Source organism: Cornus florida, unplaced genomic scaffold (assembly GCF_030987335.1).
Source record: "Cornus florida cultivar Cherokee Brave unplaced genomic scaffold, ASM3098733v1 CherokeeBrave_3.0.0_Hap2_Chr04, whole genome shotgun sequence".
Classification (NCBI taxonomy): domain Eukaryota; kingdom Viridiplantae; phylum Streptophyta; class Magnoliopsida; order Cornales; family Cornaceae; genus Cornus; species Cornus florida.
This window is the reverse complement of record NW_026775574.1, coordinates 102,327,352-102,343,349: the sequence shown is the minus strand read 5'-3', so window position 1 is coordinate 102,343,349 and position 15,998 is coordinate 102,327,352. Positions and strand designations below refer to the sequence as shown.

Here is a 15,998-nt window from a genome sequence, read left to right as displayed (position 1 = left end):
AGCATTGTTTCTACTCGCACAAACACCATAGTCAGCCACCACAACCTGCCCTATCGAAGCTACATGTGAAACCTGCCTTGGCCTCATTAAGGGAATGACTATAACTCCCGACCAGTTTATGCAGGGATGGCCAATTCCATTCTTCATAGTTAAGTCCACGACTAGCGACAAACTCATCGAATTGAACCGAGTCGACGTGACTGAACTATGAAGAAATACCATCTTGTGGTCCTGCACGCCCCTTTCTTAAAATCATTCCCAATCAATTGTTGTCCTTCATCAACCAATATGCGTATCTTCCTTGCTCCTAGCATAGTCAAGAATCCGTCTGTGACATGACATGACTACAAAATATCCACTCTTGATTGAGCCTATTATAAGTGTACTAACACTACTGTAAATTAAATTTGATAATTCTCAAATGACTTAAAAAAAAAATATCTTCATCAAACAAATATATATATATAATTTCTTTTATCAAACTCACGTATAGATAAGCATTTTTAATGGACTTTTGACCTCACCAAGCTCCACAAAACACATTGAGAGATTTTCTTCGCTCACTAGTTTTTACAAAGTACAACCCATTACTCCGTACATAACTAGTCAAAATACGCCAATTAAATGTAATACACGCGTAAATATATATATTACATAAATAGTCTGATACACCCGTTGAACGATACAACCGGCACAATAAAAAAAATTTCCCAATAAAGAGATTTTTGGAATTGCCTTTTTGCTATTCAAATGGCCCCCACATATGATTAAATTAAATGACGTGGCCAAATGTGAACATTTGGGATAATTGATCAGCTGCCTGAGAGGATTCGCGCCCCTGTGCAGAGGCTGCGTATTGAAACCAAACTCCGTAATAAAATAAAAAACTGTTAATTTTGTCCGTTACTGTCGGTAGGGTTTTAGAATTCTCCCTCTCTTCATTCGACCATTGCAGTCAAAGTTCAAACCCACACTCACATTCGACATTCCTCCTACTCATCTTCACTTCCAGGTGATGTGAATCCTCTTCTATTTTCTTCCCTTTGTTCTGTTTTTCCGATTCTTTTTAAATTCCGCGGAATTGTGTTGATTATTATTTTTTTAATTCGAGCTCAAACCTGCAGATTTCATGGGTGTGATTGATTTCTACAGCCAGTCATCTCTTTGCATGATTAAATCCGACATTGGTCTCTGCTTCGTCCCATCGCACAGACCCAATTGTTCATTTGAAGAAAATCGCAGGAGGGTCACTTTTATGGCCTCCACCATTCCTGTAAAAACGCATGTCAAAGAGGAGGGTCGACAACGGTTGACCGGGGATTCTTTTATTCGACCCCATCTCCGGCAGTTGTCTCCCTATCAACCCATTTTGCCATTTGAGGTATTTCAGACCGGCCCATTTCACTGTTTTTTTTTTTTTTTTGTCAGTTGATTTAGTAACAATTGTGAAATTTGTTGTTTCTTGCTGATTGATTATCCATGATTTGTTCGTTAATTATTGGTTCGAAACTCTATTTGCACCCAATTGCGAGTATGATTGGATTGATTGGTTACTCATTCTCATTGGGGCTTATATAGTTGTTGATTACTTGTAATTACTGTAGATATCTTTTATTGCTTATTCTAGTTTTGGTTAAATGAACTGGATCAAAAAAATGTTGAATACAAAGCCTATGGTTGTCCATTTTTGTGTTTGAGAGATGAAACTATAAAATAAACTAATTATGTTCTCACTTGAATTTATATTTTTCAATTGACGGGCATTGTTTGTTGACGACAATGTGGAAGATGGGAAAGTGTGGGGCAAGTTGGTGGTAGAGGATGTTAAGGCCATGGTTGTATTTTTATTTGGGTGGAGCATCGCAGTTGAGCAACTTTGCTATGTGTTTTATGCCAAAACGACTGTCTTTATTGACATATCCGGTTTAATGTTTGGAGTAGTTGAACATCAACTTTTACCAAAAATACCAAAAACAATGTATGGCATCTTCGTTATCAGTGTACTGCCACTCACATTCGTCACCATCGCCATGAAAGCTTTAAACAAATGATGTTTGAGTCCAGGGCAGAGGCAATTGTGGTCGCGGTGCGCGGGCAAAGAAGAAGAAGAGGATGTAGTCGAGGGGCCATGGGAGTAAAGGGAAATTTGGTGTGGTGGTGGGGAAGGAGGGGTGGAAGAGGAGGGGGTGGTGTTTTCAGGATGCTAGCTGACAGTGGGATTGAGGAGAGGAGTTGCATTGTGTATATATATAGTATAATGTAACCTATGTATATTAAATCTATATTATTATTTTTTTGATAAGTAAGATACCATTAAAAGACGCCCAATAGGGGAGCTCTCCCAAAGGAATATAAATCTATATAATTTCCTTTGCTTAATAGCAGTGAGGTGATCAAATATAATTATTAAAAGCGAAGGCATTTTTGCACTTTTATAATGGTCGTTAACGGTGTTAATGGTCTTATCTCTGACATAGATGTTAGAGTGATTTCTAAAAAAGTTCTACCTAAGGGTAATTTTAATAGACCTCAGGGGTCTGAGGGTAATTTACTCTATTTTTTCTCAAAGTCGTTCAGATTCAGCTATGGATTTATTTGTTTATGATGCTGAATCAGTTGGCTGCATGTTGTTTGATTGATTCTTATGATAATGTGGTTTCTTGTGGAGACTAGAGACTTTGTGTTATGATTAATTTCAGTGGTTCACGTCATTAAATTATTATCTGTAGTGAAGAGACCTTCAATACTAGCTACTTGGGTGGAACATTGTCATGTTCAGAACCTTGAATCTTAGAGTCCCAACCCAAAAATCAAGATCCAGACTCGAGGGAAATCCAAGGCACAGGGTGTGATGATAATTGTTAGATATCATTCTCTTAAATAAAAAAACAAAAGCAATAGTCTCATAACAAATTAATTGTAAACCAATGGAAACCAGTTATTGAGTGGTATAATTGTTCAATACTATTAGAAGTTGAAGAATAGGGATCCTCACAAAGTCCTCTTGAGACATTTCAAATTTTAATGTTTTATAAATGACAACTAGCAGGTCTCTTTGTTCCAGTTTCCTTCAGCAACATAGTCTATAACTATGTTACCCCCACTGGAAAGATGCTTTCCTCTACATATAACAAAATAAAATTCCAAATTTCCACATAAAGTAGACTAATCAGTTTTGGAAGTCAAATCTCCACTTTGAGTATGTAAATGGAAGCTCCCAATGGATTCACAAGTGTAGAATCAGGCCTAGTGGGGTTCTGAATTGTTCTCGTCATTCTTTTTATCAAACTTAACTTCATCACAGATTAATTACAATCAAACAAAGCATATAATTAAAGCAAAGATCAAAATAAAGGGTACGTAGACTTTGACTTGGAAAACCCTAAGCAGGGAAAAACTACAGGGCATCTGTCTTATGCTAACCAATCCACTCTGAATAGGGAAGAAGTACAAACTTAGTAGTTTGACATAGACTTACTCTTGACACTCAACCAGGCACAATTGCATTCAACGTCTCAGATTCATACCAGTTCTTCATACACACGAGTTCTATCTCTTCTATCCATTAATGTAATGATCTTCGTTATACTTCTTACTTCACAATGAGTATTTAAAGCCGAATCTTCACATAAACGTTGATGAAGTTGTGATAAGATCTGCTGCAACTGTTCTGTAATAATCCATGTGTAGCATAAGCTCATGGGACATACAAAATATAAACATTCTTGGAAACAGAAACAAAACGCAGGTGAAATTGGTAGAGTATGCTTCAAAGGCGAAAAGCAAGTAAAGAAGATTGTGTCTCTCAAAAGAGTAAAAGTGGAATTGATGTAAGAGTTGTAGGCAGGAGGTAGGTGAATTACCTTAAAAGTAGGTACATATAGGGTTTAGAATCCAAATTCAAGTCACGAAAGCCTCCTCAAGCTATTTGAAAACTTTTATATACATATAGCAGGTTGATATAAAATAGGATGATAATGAAGTATGATGAGAGCCTACCTCATATTAAGTAAGAAATTCCGTTCTTTTTTTTTTTCCCCCAGGTAAAGTTGGAAAAGATATTGATATGAAACAATGTAGTACATGAAACCTCTCAAGTTCATACCCTTGGAAGTACAAGAGCCATAGCCAAAAGCATATGGTCAAAACAGGAGAAGCAGACCAACAAAACATGAAAGCAATCACAAGAAAGCCAAAAACAAAACTTAAATCAGAAAGAGCTGAAATCCTTAAGAGTCATGTCAGCCAACAGCAAGACCTCCCACCACACCATTCTGGCAATCTCCAAAGCAGTGTGAGTGTCTTGATGCATCCTCATAATCCTCTCATACCAAATTTGCCAAACGGCAGTAGCAAATTTTTTTTTTTGAGCCCTGTGTCGGATATTCCTTCTTGAAAACCAATTGACCAGCTGGTCCAGAGTATGAAATTGTTGCAAATTCCATCCCAATAGTTCAGAACACCACTGCCAAATAGTTGCAGCAAGGGGGCAAATAACAAAAAGGTGATCTAAATCATCAGTAACAAGCCAACAATTATGACATATGGAGCCTGGAGGTAGTCTCTTCCTCAAAATCTCCAATGATAATAACTTGTTTTGAATATCTAGGCAACAGGTAAGTGAAGCACTAGGTCTGCACCCACTCCAGCAGATAGCAAACCATCTGACTTGACCATGCTGCTCTCTGCACTTATCTCAAACACTTTGAAAAGGAAAAACACCATGTCTCCACACAATGCTATCCCTACCAGATGAATCTCAAGATACAGAACAAAATTTCTAAACTGGTTGACAACAGCAGTAGAAGCATCCCTTGGAACTCTCCACTGACCATTATGGATAATAACAGACAATGGAGCTTGTTTTGGACGACCAAAGTCCCTATAAACTCTGCTGCCAAACCTAGTAATCACACTTTGACCTTGGCACCGTGAATCAGTAAATAGAGCCAAAGAGGAAGAACCATCACCAATCTTGAAAGTGATATGCTGCAGCGTGAATTCTCCAATATCCAGCATTTTCCTCCACGGCATAGAGTCAGAAGGCCTGGGATAACAGTTCCAAAAAGAAACTGCTCTTGTATACTTCCTCTTGAACCATGCCACCCAAAGACAGTACTTAGTCTGAATGAAACCCTAAACTGCTATGCAGGTAGAAGCCTTGTTGATGTCAACGTTTCTCTCTCCAAAACCACCCTCTGTCTTTGGAGGAGTAACCACAGACCATCTAAGAGCATGCAACTTCCTGCGATTATCAGTGGAGCCCCATAAGAAGTCCCTCATCCTTTTCTCCAAGTAATTAATAACTGAAAGCAATAGTATACAAAAGATGTCAACACTGATCTCACAAGTTCCAATCTTCCTGCCATGGATAAACATAGCCCATTCCAAGAAGTAATTCTAGCACAGACCTTATCAATCAAGCCACTGCAATGTCTTTTCTGTAACCCATGAGGTAACAAAGGCAACCCCAAATAACTAATGGGGCAAGAATTCCCTTCTTCCTTATCTCTTTTCTTCTTCTTCTGTGTATGTTATTTTGTGGGCCGTGTCTTTATAGGAATGTAATGGTTACATATTGCAGCCATTACGAGAAGGACACGACTACAATTTAGCATCATTGTCCTTTGCAGATTTAAAAGGGAAGACTGACCTTCTGTACTTACTACAGTGGTCAGCCAATATGTGAAGTCATTTTCTATTAAGGTGGGTTCTAATTGAAGTATTTATGGAAACCAATTTAATAGACAATAATGTTGGTAAAATGGCTGAAGTCAAAGGTTGTATATGGTTGTAAAAGGAAAGTGATGTGCTGCCATTCATTTTCTATTAGGGTTTGTTTGGTCAGATGAAAACTAATAGTGGAAAGTGAAAGTAAAAGAAAGTGAAGTGAATGAAAGGAAAATAAATTTTCAAACATACATTTGATTGGCATGAATTTTTTTCAAGAATGTTATGACAAATTACCATTTCATAGGTTGGAATGCTTGAAACTTACTAGGAAAGAAAGGGCAATATTGAAAATGAAAATTTTCCTATGTTTTTTTAGGAAAATTTACCGGGAAGTTAGGTGATTATGGAAAATTGTTACCCTCAACCTTTCCAGCTATCTAAACTCTTAATTTTTTTAAAAGAATTCTATTTGCTTTCATTTCTTGCTATTTCCATCTCATCAAATGGAGCCTTAAGGTGGGTTCTAATTAAAGACATAATTTTTTTGCGAATAGTAGTTGTTATAGTAATCATTCTAAATTTATCCTCATTTCCATATGAAAGTTATTGATTTTCTAATACAGGTTTTGTCGGCTCGTCTTGGAAGAAAGCCTGAGGATATAATTAAATTAGATGCAAATGAAAACCCATATGGTCCACCTCCAGAGGTAAGTCTTATAATTGATGTCACTAGTACTGAAGATGTTATCAGACTCTTTTATTATAGAATCTCTTGTAATTTCATACGCTGTTTTTAATTTTACTATTGTTGTGTCATTGGTAAAAATTTCACAATTGTTTGTAGGTTTTTGAGGCTTTGGGGAACCTGAAATTTCCATATGTTTATCCTGACCCTGAAAGCCGTAGATTGCGTGCTGCCCTTGCCGAGGATTCTGGCATTGAATCTGAGTATATCCTTGCAGGGTGTGGTGCAGATGAGCTCATTGATTTGATTATGCGGTTAGTGATAGAAGATCTTGCATTTGTCAAATTACACTGGACTTAATTGTGTACTTGCATGCTGTGCCCACATATTTTTTAAAATGTTTTCTTTTCCCCTCTGGTTTCTACTGCAGGTGTGTACTGAATCCAGGTGACAAAATTGTCGACTGTCCTCCGACCTTTACAATGTATGAATTTGATGCAGCTGTTAATGGGGCACTTGTTATCAAGGGTAAACACAATTTTATTTATTTATTATTTAATCTACATGTTAGATATTTGATATTCTAACTTTGTTTTTCTTACTCATAAAGATTTAGGAGTCCTGGATTAATCTATTTTTAACATTTTGCCATTTATATGCTTACATGCATTGTTATTATATCTTGTCAAATGCACATAATCTTTTTATGTTTTCATCTAAGCAGTACCTCGGAAGCCAGACTTTAGCTTGGATGTCGAACTGATTACTAAGGCCGTTGATCAAGAGAAGCCGAAGTGCATATTTTTGACTTCTCCCAACAATCCAGATGGGAGGTAATTTCTAATTGCATCTTTTATCGTAAGTTTATTTATATTTGGTAACCATCGTCTACTTTAATCGCTTAACCTTCTAGAGAGGGTGTAGCTTTAATATTTAAATCCTCTAACAATATTGTATGACGCAATTGGTTAATTGGAAGCCAAAAGCAATACAACTTTTGCACTTGGTCCAAGAGTTGCTGCTTGTGTACATTCAATCATTGATCACCTCAGAAATGTTATCTGTATTACTACATGGTTTGACTTTGAGTTATAGTTGTATTGCTTTTGCCTTCTAATCTAGAGTTATGGTGTGTCTTGTGAAAACAATTTTGGTCTGTGTTTTGGGTATACCTCATCTGCCCATCCAAGAATTTTTGGTGGCTTGGGAATTATGTTTGACAGTTGGCATGTTATTTATTGGGACCGGACCTACATTAGAAATGGCATTGATGTTACTATATAGTGTGACTTTGACCTATAGTTGTATTACATTGACCTTCTAATCTAGACTTATAGCAGGTCTTGTGAAAAACAATTTTGGTTTGTTTTTCATATATACCTCATTTTCCTATCCAAGAATTTTTGGCTTGGGACATATGTTTGACGGGTGGCATGCTATTTATTGAGATCGGACTTGCATTTAAAGTAGTTATTCATGTGAATCACATGTTTTTTTCTTTTTCCTTTTGCTGTTAGTAATAAATAAATAAATTTCAAAAGTCATGCAAGAAGGAAAGGCACGTGGGTTTTTTATTTGACACAAATATAAGATATGTAGTGTGGTGATATGAAAAGGGAAAGGACTTGCCACACAGATTGCACTTCTTGAAATGATGTGTGCAGTAACAAACTTGTATATGCTAGGTGTAGATGTAGGTTCTTCATATTTATGTAACATGAGGCATTACTAGCAACATAGTAGAGATCCAAAGTGAATTGAGTGAGGTGGAAGACCAGGCAAACTTGAGAGAGAGAGGTGGGATGACAGTGTGTAATTTCACCATTGACTCCCTTGGTGAAGGTCTAGAGGACAAGGTCAGAAAATATGGGTCAGCTGAACCACTATAAGAGAGTAGTCCACCTTGTTGAGGGGGCCTAGACTTTAGCCACCAAACCAAGTACCTCATTGGATCCCAAGTATTTTGGAATCTTCCTCCCAACTCAAGTCTTCAGTCTTCTATTTGAGGTTTATTGATGATGTGGCAAGTGCCACACCACTTGTTCGTTGGCCAATTAACTTTTTGCTATGTGGACCCATTATGAATGATGTAATGAAGAGATCATACCATGATATATAAATTTTCTGCTTGTATTATGCAACCAACTTTTACAGGTTATGTTTAACAACTGTGTTTGCAGGCTCTCTCTTCTATGGAACACTTTCCTTGTAGGTTCTAATGTATTCTATTGAATCTTCTTTTTTGACAGTATAATAAATGATGAAGATCTCTTGAAGATCCTTGATCTGCCTATATTGGTTGTGTTGGATGAAGCATACATTGAATTTTCAGGAATTGAATCTAAGATGGGATGGGTGAAGCAGCATGAAAACCTAATTGTCCTTCGGACATTTAGCAAACGAGCTGGTATGTTAATAATTCCTGCTTATTTTACTGAGCCAAGAGTCTGCGGAAACATATACATCTGCGTGTAAAATTAATTTATCTGATTCATTGTTGAATTCCTAATTGGCAAGTGTTTGTACCTTGTTATAATTTGGTCTGTTCATCACTTCATCTTCATCCATTAAGTTGATTTTATAAGTTTTTATCTTGGGTATAAAGAAGGAAGAAGAAAAAGAACAAGGAAGAGGAGAATTATTCAGTAAGAAGAGGAGGAAAACGAGAAGTATTTGAAATTGGTTCAATTTCAATGTGGGGTACACTTAGGAACCTTTAATAGGAAGTTCAGTTTGATTGTAGTTCTATTATATGCTTTCTATATTTTAGTTTGCTTTTGAATCAGTTTTGTTCATGTTTTGTTAAATTTTGGGGGTTAAGATTATGCTGGTAATTTCCAAATTTTCTGGATATGAGGTATTAGCCAACAATGGGTCCTGTGTTGGTCAAGTTCTGGTCTAAACTTATTTTGGATCTTTTGATTTTACCATTACAAAAATTGTCATGAAGTAACAGGTTTGAAGTAGAAGGCATAATTTGACTAGGAACCAATAGGAGGGAGTTTTGGGATGGAATAACTAATTTTGTAAGGCCGTTTGGAGGCTTTTATTTTGCCGTGAGCAGTGAATAGATTTTTTGTATTGCTAGGATTGGATCTTGGTGAAAGGATTTGGCTGACTGAAGTAGATCTTTCGAAGATTGAAAAGAGCGGTTATCATGGTTTGATTGCTGGCTAATAAGAATGCACAAATTAAAAGAGAAGAAAATTCACACAACAAAGCCTTTTTTTCTCAATTTTTTCGTGGCTTGTCCACATAAAATTGCTGGATGTGGTGTATTAGTGAACCACAGGTCCTATTTTGGTCTAGTCAGGGTATTAATTGATGTTTGATCTTCAGATTTTAGCATTATAAACCTTTTTCTAAAGGATAAGGTTTAATGTCGAAAGCATAGGTTTAAGTATGAAAGGAGATGGCAGAACCAAGTTTGTGAGACTATTTGGGAGCTGTTTTGGTGCCTTGAACCATAGTTTGAGAGAGCGGACATGGCCATCGATGCGCATACGAACCTAGTGTAATGAATGCAGTGCCATATTGATAGCAGCGTAAAGGAGTCGGTTGTTGCGGCTGTGATTTTTTTCAGAAATTGATCTACCTTCATGCTAAAGATAACAGGTATGTCCTGCACCTGTCAAGAGGAGATTGAAAGAAGATATAATCCCGTCAACCTTGAAGAGATAATGAACCACTTTCTTTGGTGGTTAATGAATGATTTGAAGGCCACATCTTTGAGGAGGACAACTTCCATGGTTAAAGGAGAGGGAAGATTCACTGCTCAACAGTGAAAATCTCTCTCATTGGATAGGGGATGTGGGTAGGGCAAATGTAGGAGGTCCCTCTTCTTCTCGTGCCCGTTATGGTGATAACTGTACTTCCTCCAGTGAGTGAGTTATAGTGATAATGATGGCGATACTGGTGATGATGTTAGTGGTGGTGATGATGCTGGTGCTAGAGGAGGAGGAGGAGGATATGGTTATGGTGGTGGGTGATGTGCCTTCTGCTGGGCAGCCTGAGCGTGTTATATATAGGTGATTACTTTGTAGTCGCTACATATTCTTGGAGAAAACAGAGGTAGCATGATTGTCCTGATGACCAGTCAACACGTAGCTTTGGGGATTTTAGACTTGGACATCAACCACCAGCTACTCAACCTCATATGGTTATGGTCTTGTGGCTATGGATACCCTACTGTGCCTCCTTAGACTCCGATACATTAGTAGCTCTCAGGATATTCTCCCCAACAGTATGGTTGCGCTGTCATTATCCTCAGAGTTTTCCTTCTCTCAGGCCCATCAGCAACATCCGCCACATAAGACTCTGATCCACTATGGAGGGATGATGCATTGCAGCTTTATGAGCAAATATTTGCTCCAGTGCTCCAGGGCTTCTAATGTCTAAACAAGATCCTCCACATTACTCCTTTTGATGATGATCTAGTTCAGGTATCATTTGAAATCCTTTGTCATTGATTTGGCTATACAGTTGAGCATGGAGGTACGGTACAATCGAGTATTTATAAGTCTATTTTTACTGATTAATTTAGTAAAAAGTATAAATTACTAAGCCTTTAATGACGACTTAGAAATTTATTTAGAGTGCCATTACTTGTGTTGATTGATCTTGAAAAGTTAAACAAAAATGATTAAAATTTCTTAAAAACCCATATTAGATTATTTTGTAAAGAGTTTCATATCTGTGCGTTTTGGGTGCTTTGTGCGAGGTCCAAACAAATTCACGACCGCGACAATCTATTCCGTTATGTTACACCCAATACAGCCCCACGTCTGTTACACCTCGTTCGTGTCATCTGTCTCATCCACGACTTCAAACTATGATATGTATTAAAATGCAAATTAAATATGTTATACTAGTTTATAGAGTTGAAAATTTAAGAAACTGTTTCTGAACAACTGTAGGGGTTTTACCTGATTTCAAGTGGTCCAACTTATTCTAGACACTTGTCAACTGACACAAAGTAACATAGGAGAAGTTCAACTGGTTCAACTCGTCGCAGTTTCTGAAAATGAATTGAATTCAATTAAAGATTCTTCTTTATTTTTATTGGCTTATACTGTTGATTAAAGCTTGAGTTTTCTAATTGAAATACAAGCTTTTTATGGATATCTTGAACATCTTTTACTAATAAATACTGCTTTTCTTGCATCATTCATGAGATACACAGAGAGACATATGTAGAGAACAGATTTACAATATTCTTTTGAGAGCTCACTTTTTGCATATACACAAAATTCTTCTATCAAATGGTCTACCTTTGTCCTAGTGGCTTTGGAACAAAACGGGTGAGACCAAGTGAGAATTTTGCAGGCTCAGCTATCGCCCTCCTCCCATCTGCGAAGCTGAGGCGGGAGAAAAAGCGTAACTACCCGGTGTCATAGGTTGTGATTTGAATTGTGATTGTGCTTGTTCTATCAGTTAGATCTTCCTTTTTTCGGTCTTAATTCTCAAGCCCTATATCAAGGTTTCGAGACTGGTAGACACAGAAGAAAGGGGAAAAAAACAAGAAAAAGAATAAAGAAATCTTCTATCACATACATGTTTTGTTGTTTGATTCAAGTGAATTTTTACGTTTCACATACACTAGCACGTAGTAAGTGAGTGGGTCCATGGTTCTATGTGATTGATGTCTCGGTGGTTCATCAACATGGATACTTAGAGAAGTTTGTTGAAGATGATGGACAGGGACGGAGGCAGCTAATGACCACAGGGGGCAGCTGCCCCCCTGATATACAAGCCAAGGATTGTGCCCCTCCTGAGCCCAATTCCTGGCTCCGTCCCTGATGATGGACATATAATAAATGCTTCATTTCACATATTGATTTTCTACCACATTAATTTCTTTATACTGTGAGATTATTAGATTATAGCATTGCAAATAAACACTGCAACAGGATTAGCTGGACTTCGTGTCGGATATGGAGCATTTCCTTCTAGCATCATTGAGTACCTTTGGAGAGCAAAGCAACCATATAACGTTTCTGTTGCTGCTGAAGTATCTGCATGTGCAGCATTAACGAATCCAACCTATTTGGAGGTACTTAAAGATTAAAAGGTTTTGGCTTTATACAGTGCTAGTATATTTCACTGATTCATATATTCCTATATAAGTGCTTGAACACCCCTTCTAATACAAATCAGCAATCTTTACCAGAATGTTAAAGTGGCTTTGGTGCAAGAACGTGAGAGGCTGTATAAACTCTTAAAAGAAGTGCCATTTTTGAACCCGTATCCAAGCTATTCTAATTTCATTCTTTGTGAGGTTACATCTGGAATGGATGCAAAAAAACTGAAGGTACAAAATCTTTTCTTGGAACAAAGAGCTTTAAATTTGTAGAAAATTCTTAGTTCCACACCCATACTTTATCTTTTATTGAGTTATTTCTTTTTCTTTGAGTGGCAAAGGCTTGCATAATTTACTGCTGTTACAAACCTTGGTTGCCCCGCTTGGTTTGTAACTCTTAAAACAGTTCTCAAGAACTCAGAAAACAGATAACTGTCTTTTATAGTTCTCTGAAAACATGCATTTTTATAAGAGTTTTCAGAAAACTGAACCAAGCAGAATTTTTGTACAGTTTTCCGTTTTTTGTTCCAAAGTTACAAACCAAGCAGGCTTTTTAGTTGGTTTTTTATGATTTTCTGAAGTTCTGATAGTTTAAATCGGTGAGAAGATGTGAGGGCTGTGATTAGTCCTTTCTGTTGAGATTGCTAAATAGGTTGCATATGGGCTAATAATGGTATGGAATGCTCCAATGAGATGATATGTGAAATAAGTTTATATGGTCTTTCTTTAAGTGAAGGGACCAAAATACGAATACTAGCTCTCTCTCTCTCTCAATGTTACACTATTAGTAAAAAGGTTTCAGACATCATGATTCTGGAGAGGGATGTGGTATTCAATTAATGTACTGCATTTCAAGTTTGCCAATACTAGACAACTTGAAAATGCCAAATCTGGTTTGCAATAATTTCTGGGTTGGGGTCCAGAACCAAAAGTGGTAGTTGGTGTAATGCCATTACAGATGGGCCTGCCGCCTGAGAATTAGATCAGGAAGCGGCCTCCTGCTCCCGAGCAGTAAGCGGTTTAGCAGGATAAGCTGCCTCATTTTCCTCGAGAGATCAGGGGACAGATATCCCTTAGCTCCCCCAAGGGGGGCAAGTCTCTTGATTTCTGTTGAGCATGCATCTAATTTCAGCTTGATTTTATGTTGAGAACTTTCTCGAGTCTTCTCTTTTGTTAGACCTGCACAAATACTTAAGAAAATTCAAATCTGAAATCTGACTACTGCAACTCAATATGTTATGAGAGTACTAACGGATTTTAGGCAATGATTTTCAATCCCATTTAAATGCCATGAATGTTGCCTATGTTCACCCTTGTTCATATTGTGCAGCTGCTGTTGTAGAAACATGTTAATTGGATGAATTGTTTGGCTTCTTCACCTGGTTGATCATCATTATGTTTTTAAATTTCTGATAATTATGTATGGTTTTTCTCGATTGAATTTTAAGCTTGCTATGTGACTGAAATATCTATTAACTGTGTCAATATCCGGGAACTTGTTTAAAATGAAGGAAATTTTGGATGTAAGAAATTCAATAACTTCTTTCTTTCTTTTCCATAATAAGCTGAAATTGAAAATAAAAAGTTGTGTACTAATATTTATCCGACTGAAAAAACCAAAATTCCTATACTTTTGCTGGAAATGTGAAGCTTATTCAGACCTAGGACATTTTCTTCAAAAATTGTTTCCCAGCTGAAAAAGTGTGGTTAATTTCCATTTTCACTATTGCCCTCTCTTACTTTTGAACATTTATAACGATGATACATATATTTTACAGGAAGACCTTGCGAAAATGGGTGTGATGATCCGTCACTACAATAAGAAAGAATTGAAGGGTTATGTTCGTGTGTCCGTGGGTAAGCCTGAACAGACGGATGCCTTGATGGAGTGCATCAACCGCCTGTCTTGATTCAGTATGTTGAAGCTTCTCTTGGAGAGATTGAGATCTAACCATTTAGACAAATTTGTATGTTGTTGTCTTAACAAATTCCAGGTCAAATATTTTCAATCAATCGTTCTACAGCAACTCAGACAATTGTAAATAAGGGGCAAAACATGCTTATTGAATTTTGAACCGTGTCATTTTATGTTTGTATTATGTAAAAGTGAGAAATATTTTGCCTTGAATTAAATAATTAATGCATAATACTATGACAGAAGAGGGTTTTGCAAAGAGAATTAGGGTTTTTGAGGGTTGACGATTATGGTATGTTTTGCTTAAAAATAGTAGTCTAGAAATGACAATATGATATGACACTGGTTATCTAATCTTGATTCTTGGCCCTACTTGCTGCACTAATCCATCTTTTAATATTAGTTTAAACAAATAGCATTCGAAGTATATTCAATTTAAAAATTGAGGATTGATATCGAGTCTCATGACATGAGCCATTAGCCCTCCATGTTTGGTCACCGAATTGAAAGACTCGCTAAATGCATTAATTTCACAGATGGAGAGTTCACTACTCTTGCACTTGATATTGTGTTGTCAAATAAGTGGACAAAAGCCCTGAATAAGTTTTTTGAAGACTCTAATAACTGGTGCCCAATATGGACTCTTACACAGTAATCTACAAAAAGTGTTTAGTTCAATCATTTGCCAAATCAGTCATACATTAAAGATAAATAAATAAATAAAATAAATTGGTTTGGCACTTTTATCATCTCTCTCCTTTTTAAGGTGTTTAGTTATAAAAAGCGATCAGCACTGTCAAATTAAGTCAAATTCTTGTGAAAGCTACTAGGTGGATTTGTTGAAACACGTTTTAGATTGTTCAAAACTTAACAAGAAAGTGCTCAATGAGCAATCAAAGAACCGATCGGAGCTTAAACAGGTTTATGTTGCTGCTGCAGTTGCACTCTTCATTTACAGCAAGTTTCAAAGTGATTCTCATATAATTAGGGTACTTGAGAAACCAAGTACATTGATCTAGTGTGATTGAATTTAATAAGGAGCTTTATTGACATACTAGAAACAATAAGCCCCCCAAGCTACTGGTGGAATAACCTTACAGACCGAATAAAATATAAATTTGTAACATGATGCGGAAGAGTAACACAAAATACGTCAATACATGATACATAAAACTTTGCTTTACCATGTTTTCCAATTCTTAGTTCTTCTGATTAACTCTACTTGTTACAGCTACTCAATTATGAACTACTCTTTTCTTTGTCACCAACACATGACCTTGTCAAAGACAATCCATCACTCGTCTTAGATGTTCTCTCAACCACCACATTTACTTAAATTTTTCCGACACTTTAAATGGTGAACTTTTCATCACCAGTAAAAATATTAAAACTCAATTCAACAAGCGAGTTGTAAAGATTTAATTAAATTTACAAATGCAGATAAAATTTAGACAATAAATCATATCAACGGTAAGCACAACTGTGACTTTCTTATTCATGAAAGATAGCAGCATCTAAGAGCAAAAAAAAAGAAGAGTTAATTCGTACTTGTTTGGTTGTTTGAATCATTTTTAGAGAAGATGAAGAATAAAGCACCCTAGGCAAAATTACTAGGAAGGTCAAGCAATAACAAATAGTAGTAATAT

At 36.6% G+C, this 15,998-nt stretch overlaps 1 protein-coding gene across 1 annotated transcript; it reads left to right on the top strand.

Moving 5' to 3' along the window:
* Positions 1 to 891: 891 nt before the first annotated feature.
* LOC132304301 (histidinol-phosphate aminotransferase, chloroplastic-like) lies at positions 892 to 14,597 on the top strand. Its single transcript, XM_059801905.1, has 10 exons — positions 892 to 1,012; positions 1,125 to 1,381; positions 6,297 to 6,380; positions 6,518 to 6,672; positions 6,789 to 6,886; positions 7,083 to 7,191; positions 8,608 to 8,765; positions 12,268 to 12,410; positions 12,528 to 12,668; positions 14,216 to 14,597. The coding sequence occupies exons 2-10, from the start codon at positions 1,130 to 1,132 to the stop codon at positions 14,345 to 14,347; spliced, it is 1,272 nt and encodes a 423-aa protein (XP_059657888.1). The 5' UTR covers positions 892 to 1,012; positions 1,125 to 1,129; the 3' UTR covers positions 14,348 to 14,597.
* Positions 14,598 to 15,998: the final 1,401 nt, after the last annotated feature.

What these genes read in the sequence shown, in the direction of transcription:
- LOC132304301 (XM_059801905.1), top strand. Translation starts at nt 1,130, where the DNA reads ATGGGTGTGATTGATTTCTACAGCCAGTCATCTCTTTGCATGATTAAA. An exon ending in AACCCATTTTGCCATTTGAG is followed by an intron (nt 1,382 to 6,296) that starts GTATTTCAGACC and finishes TTTCTAATACAG; the next exon opens with GTTTTGTCGGCTCGTCTTGG. An exon ending in GACATTTAGCAAACGAGCTG is followed by an intron (nt 8,766 to 12,267) that starts GTATGTTAATAA and finishes ACACTGCAACAG; the next exon opens with GATTAGCTGGACTTCGTGTC.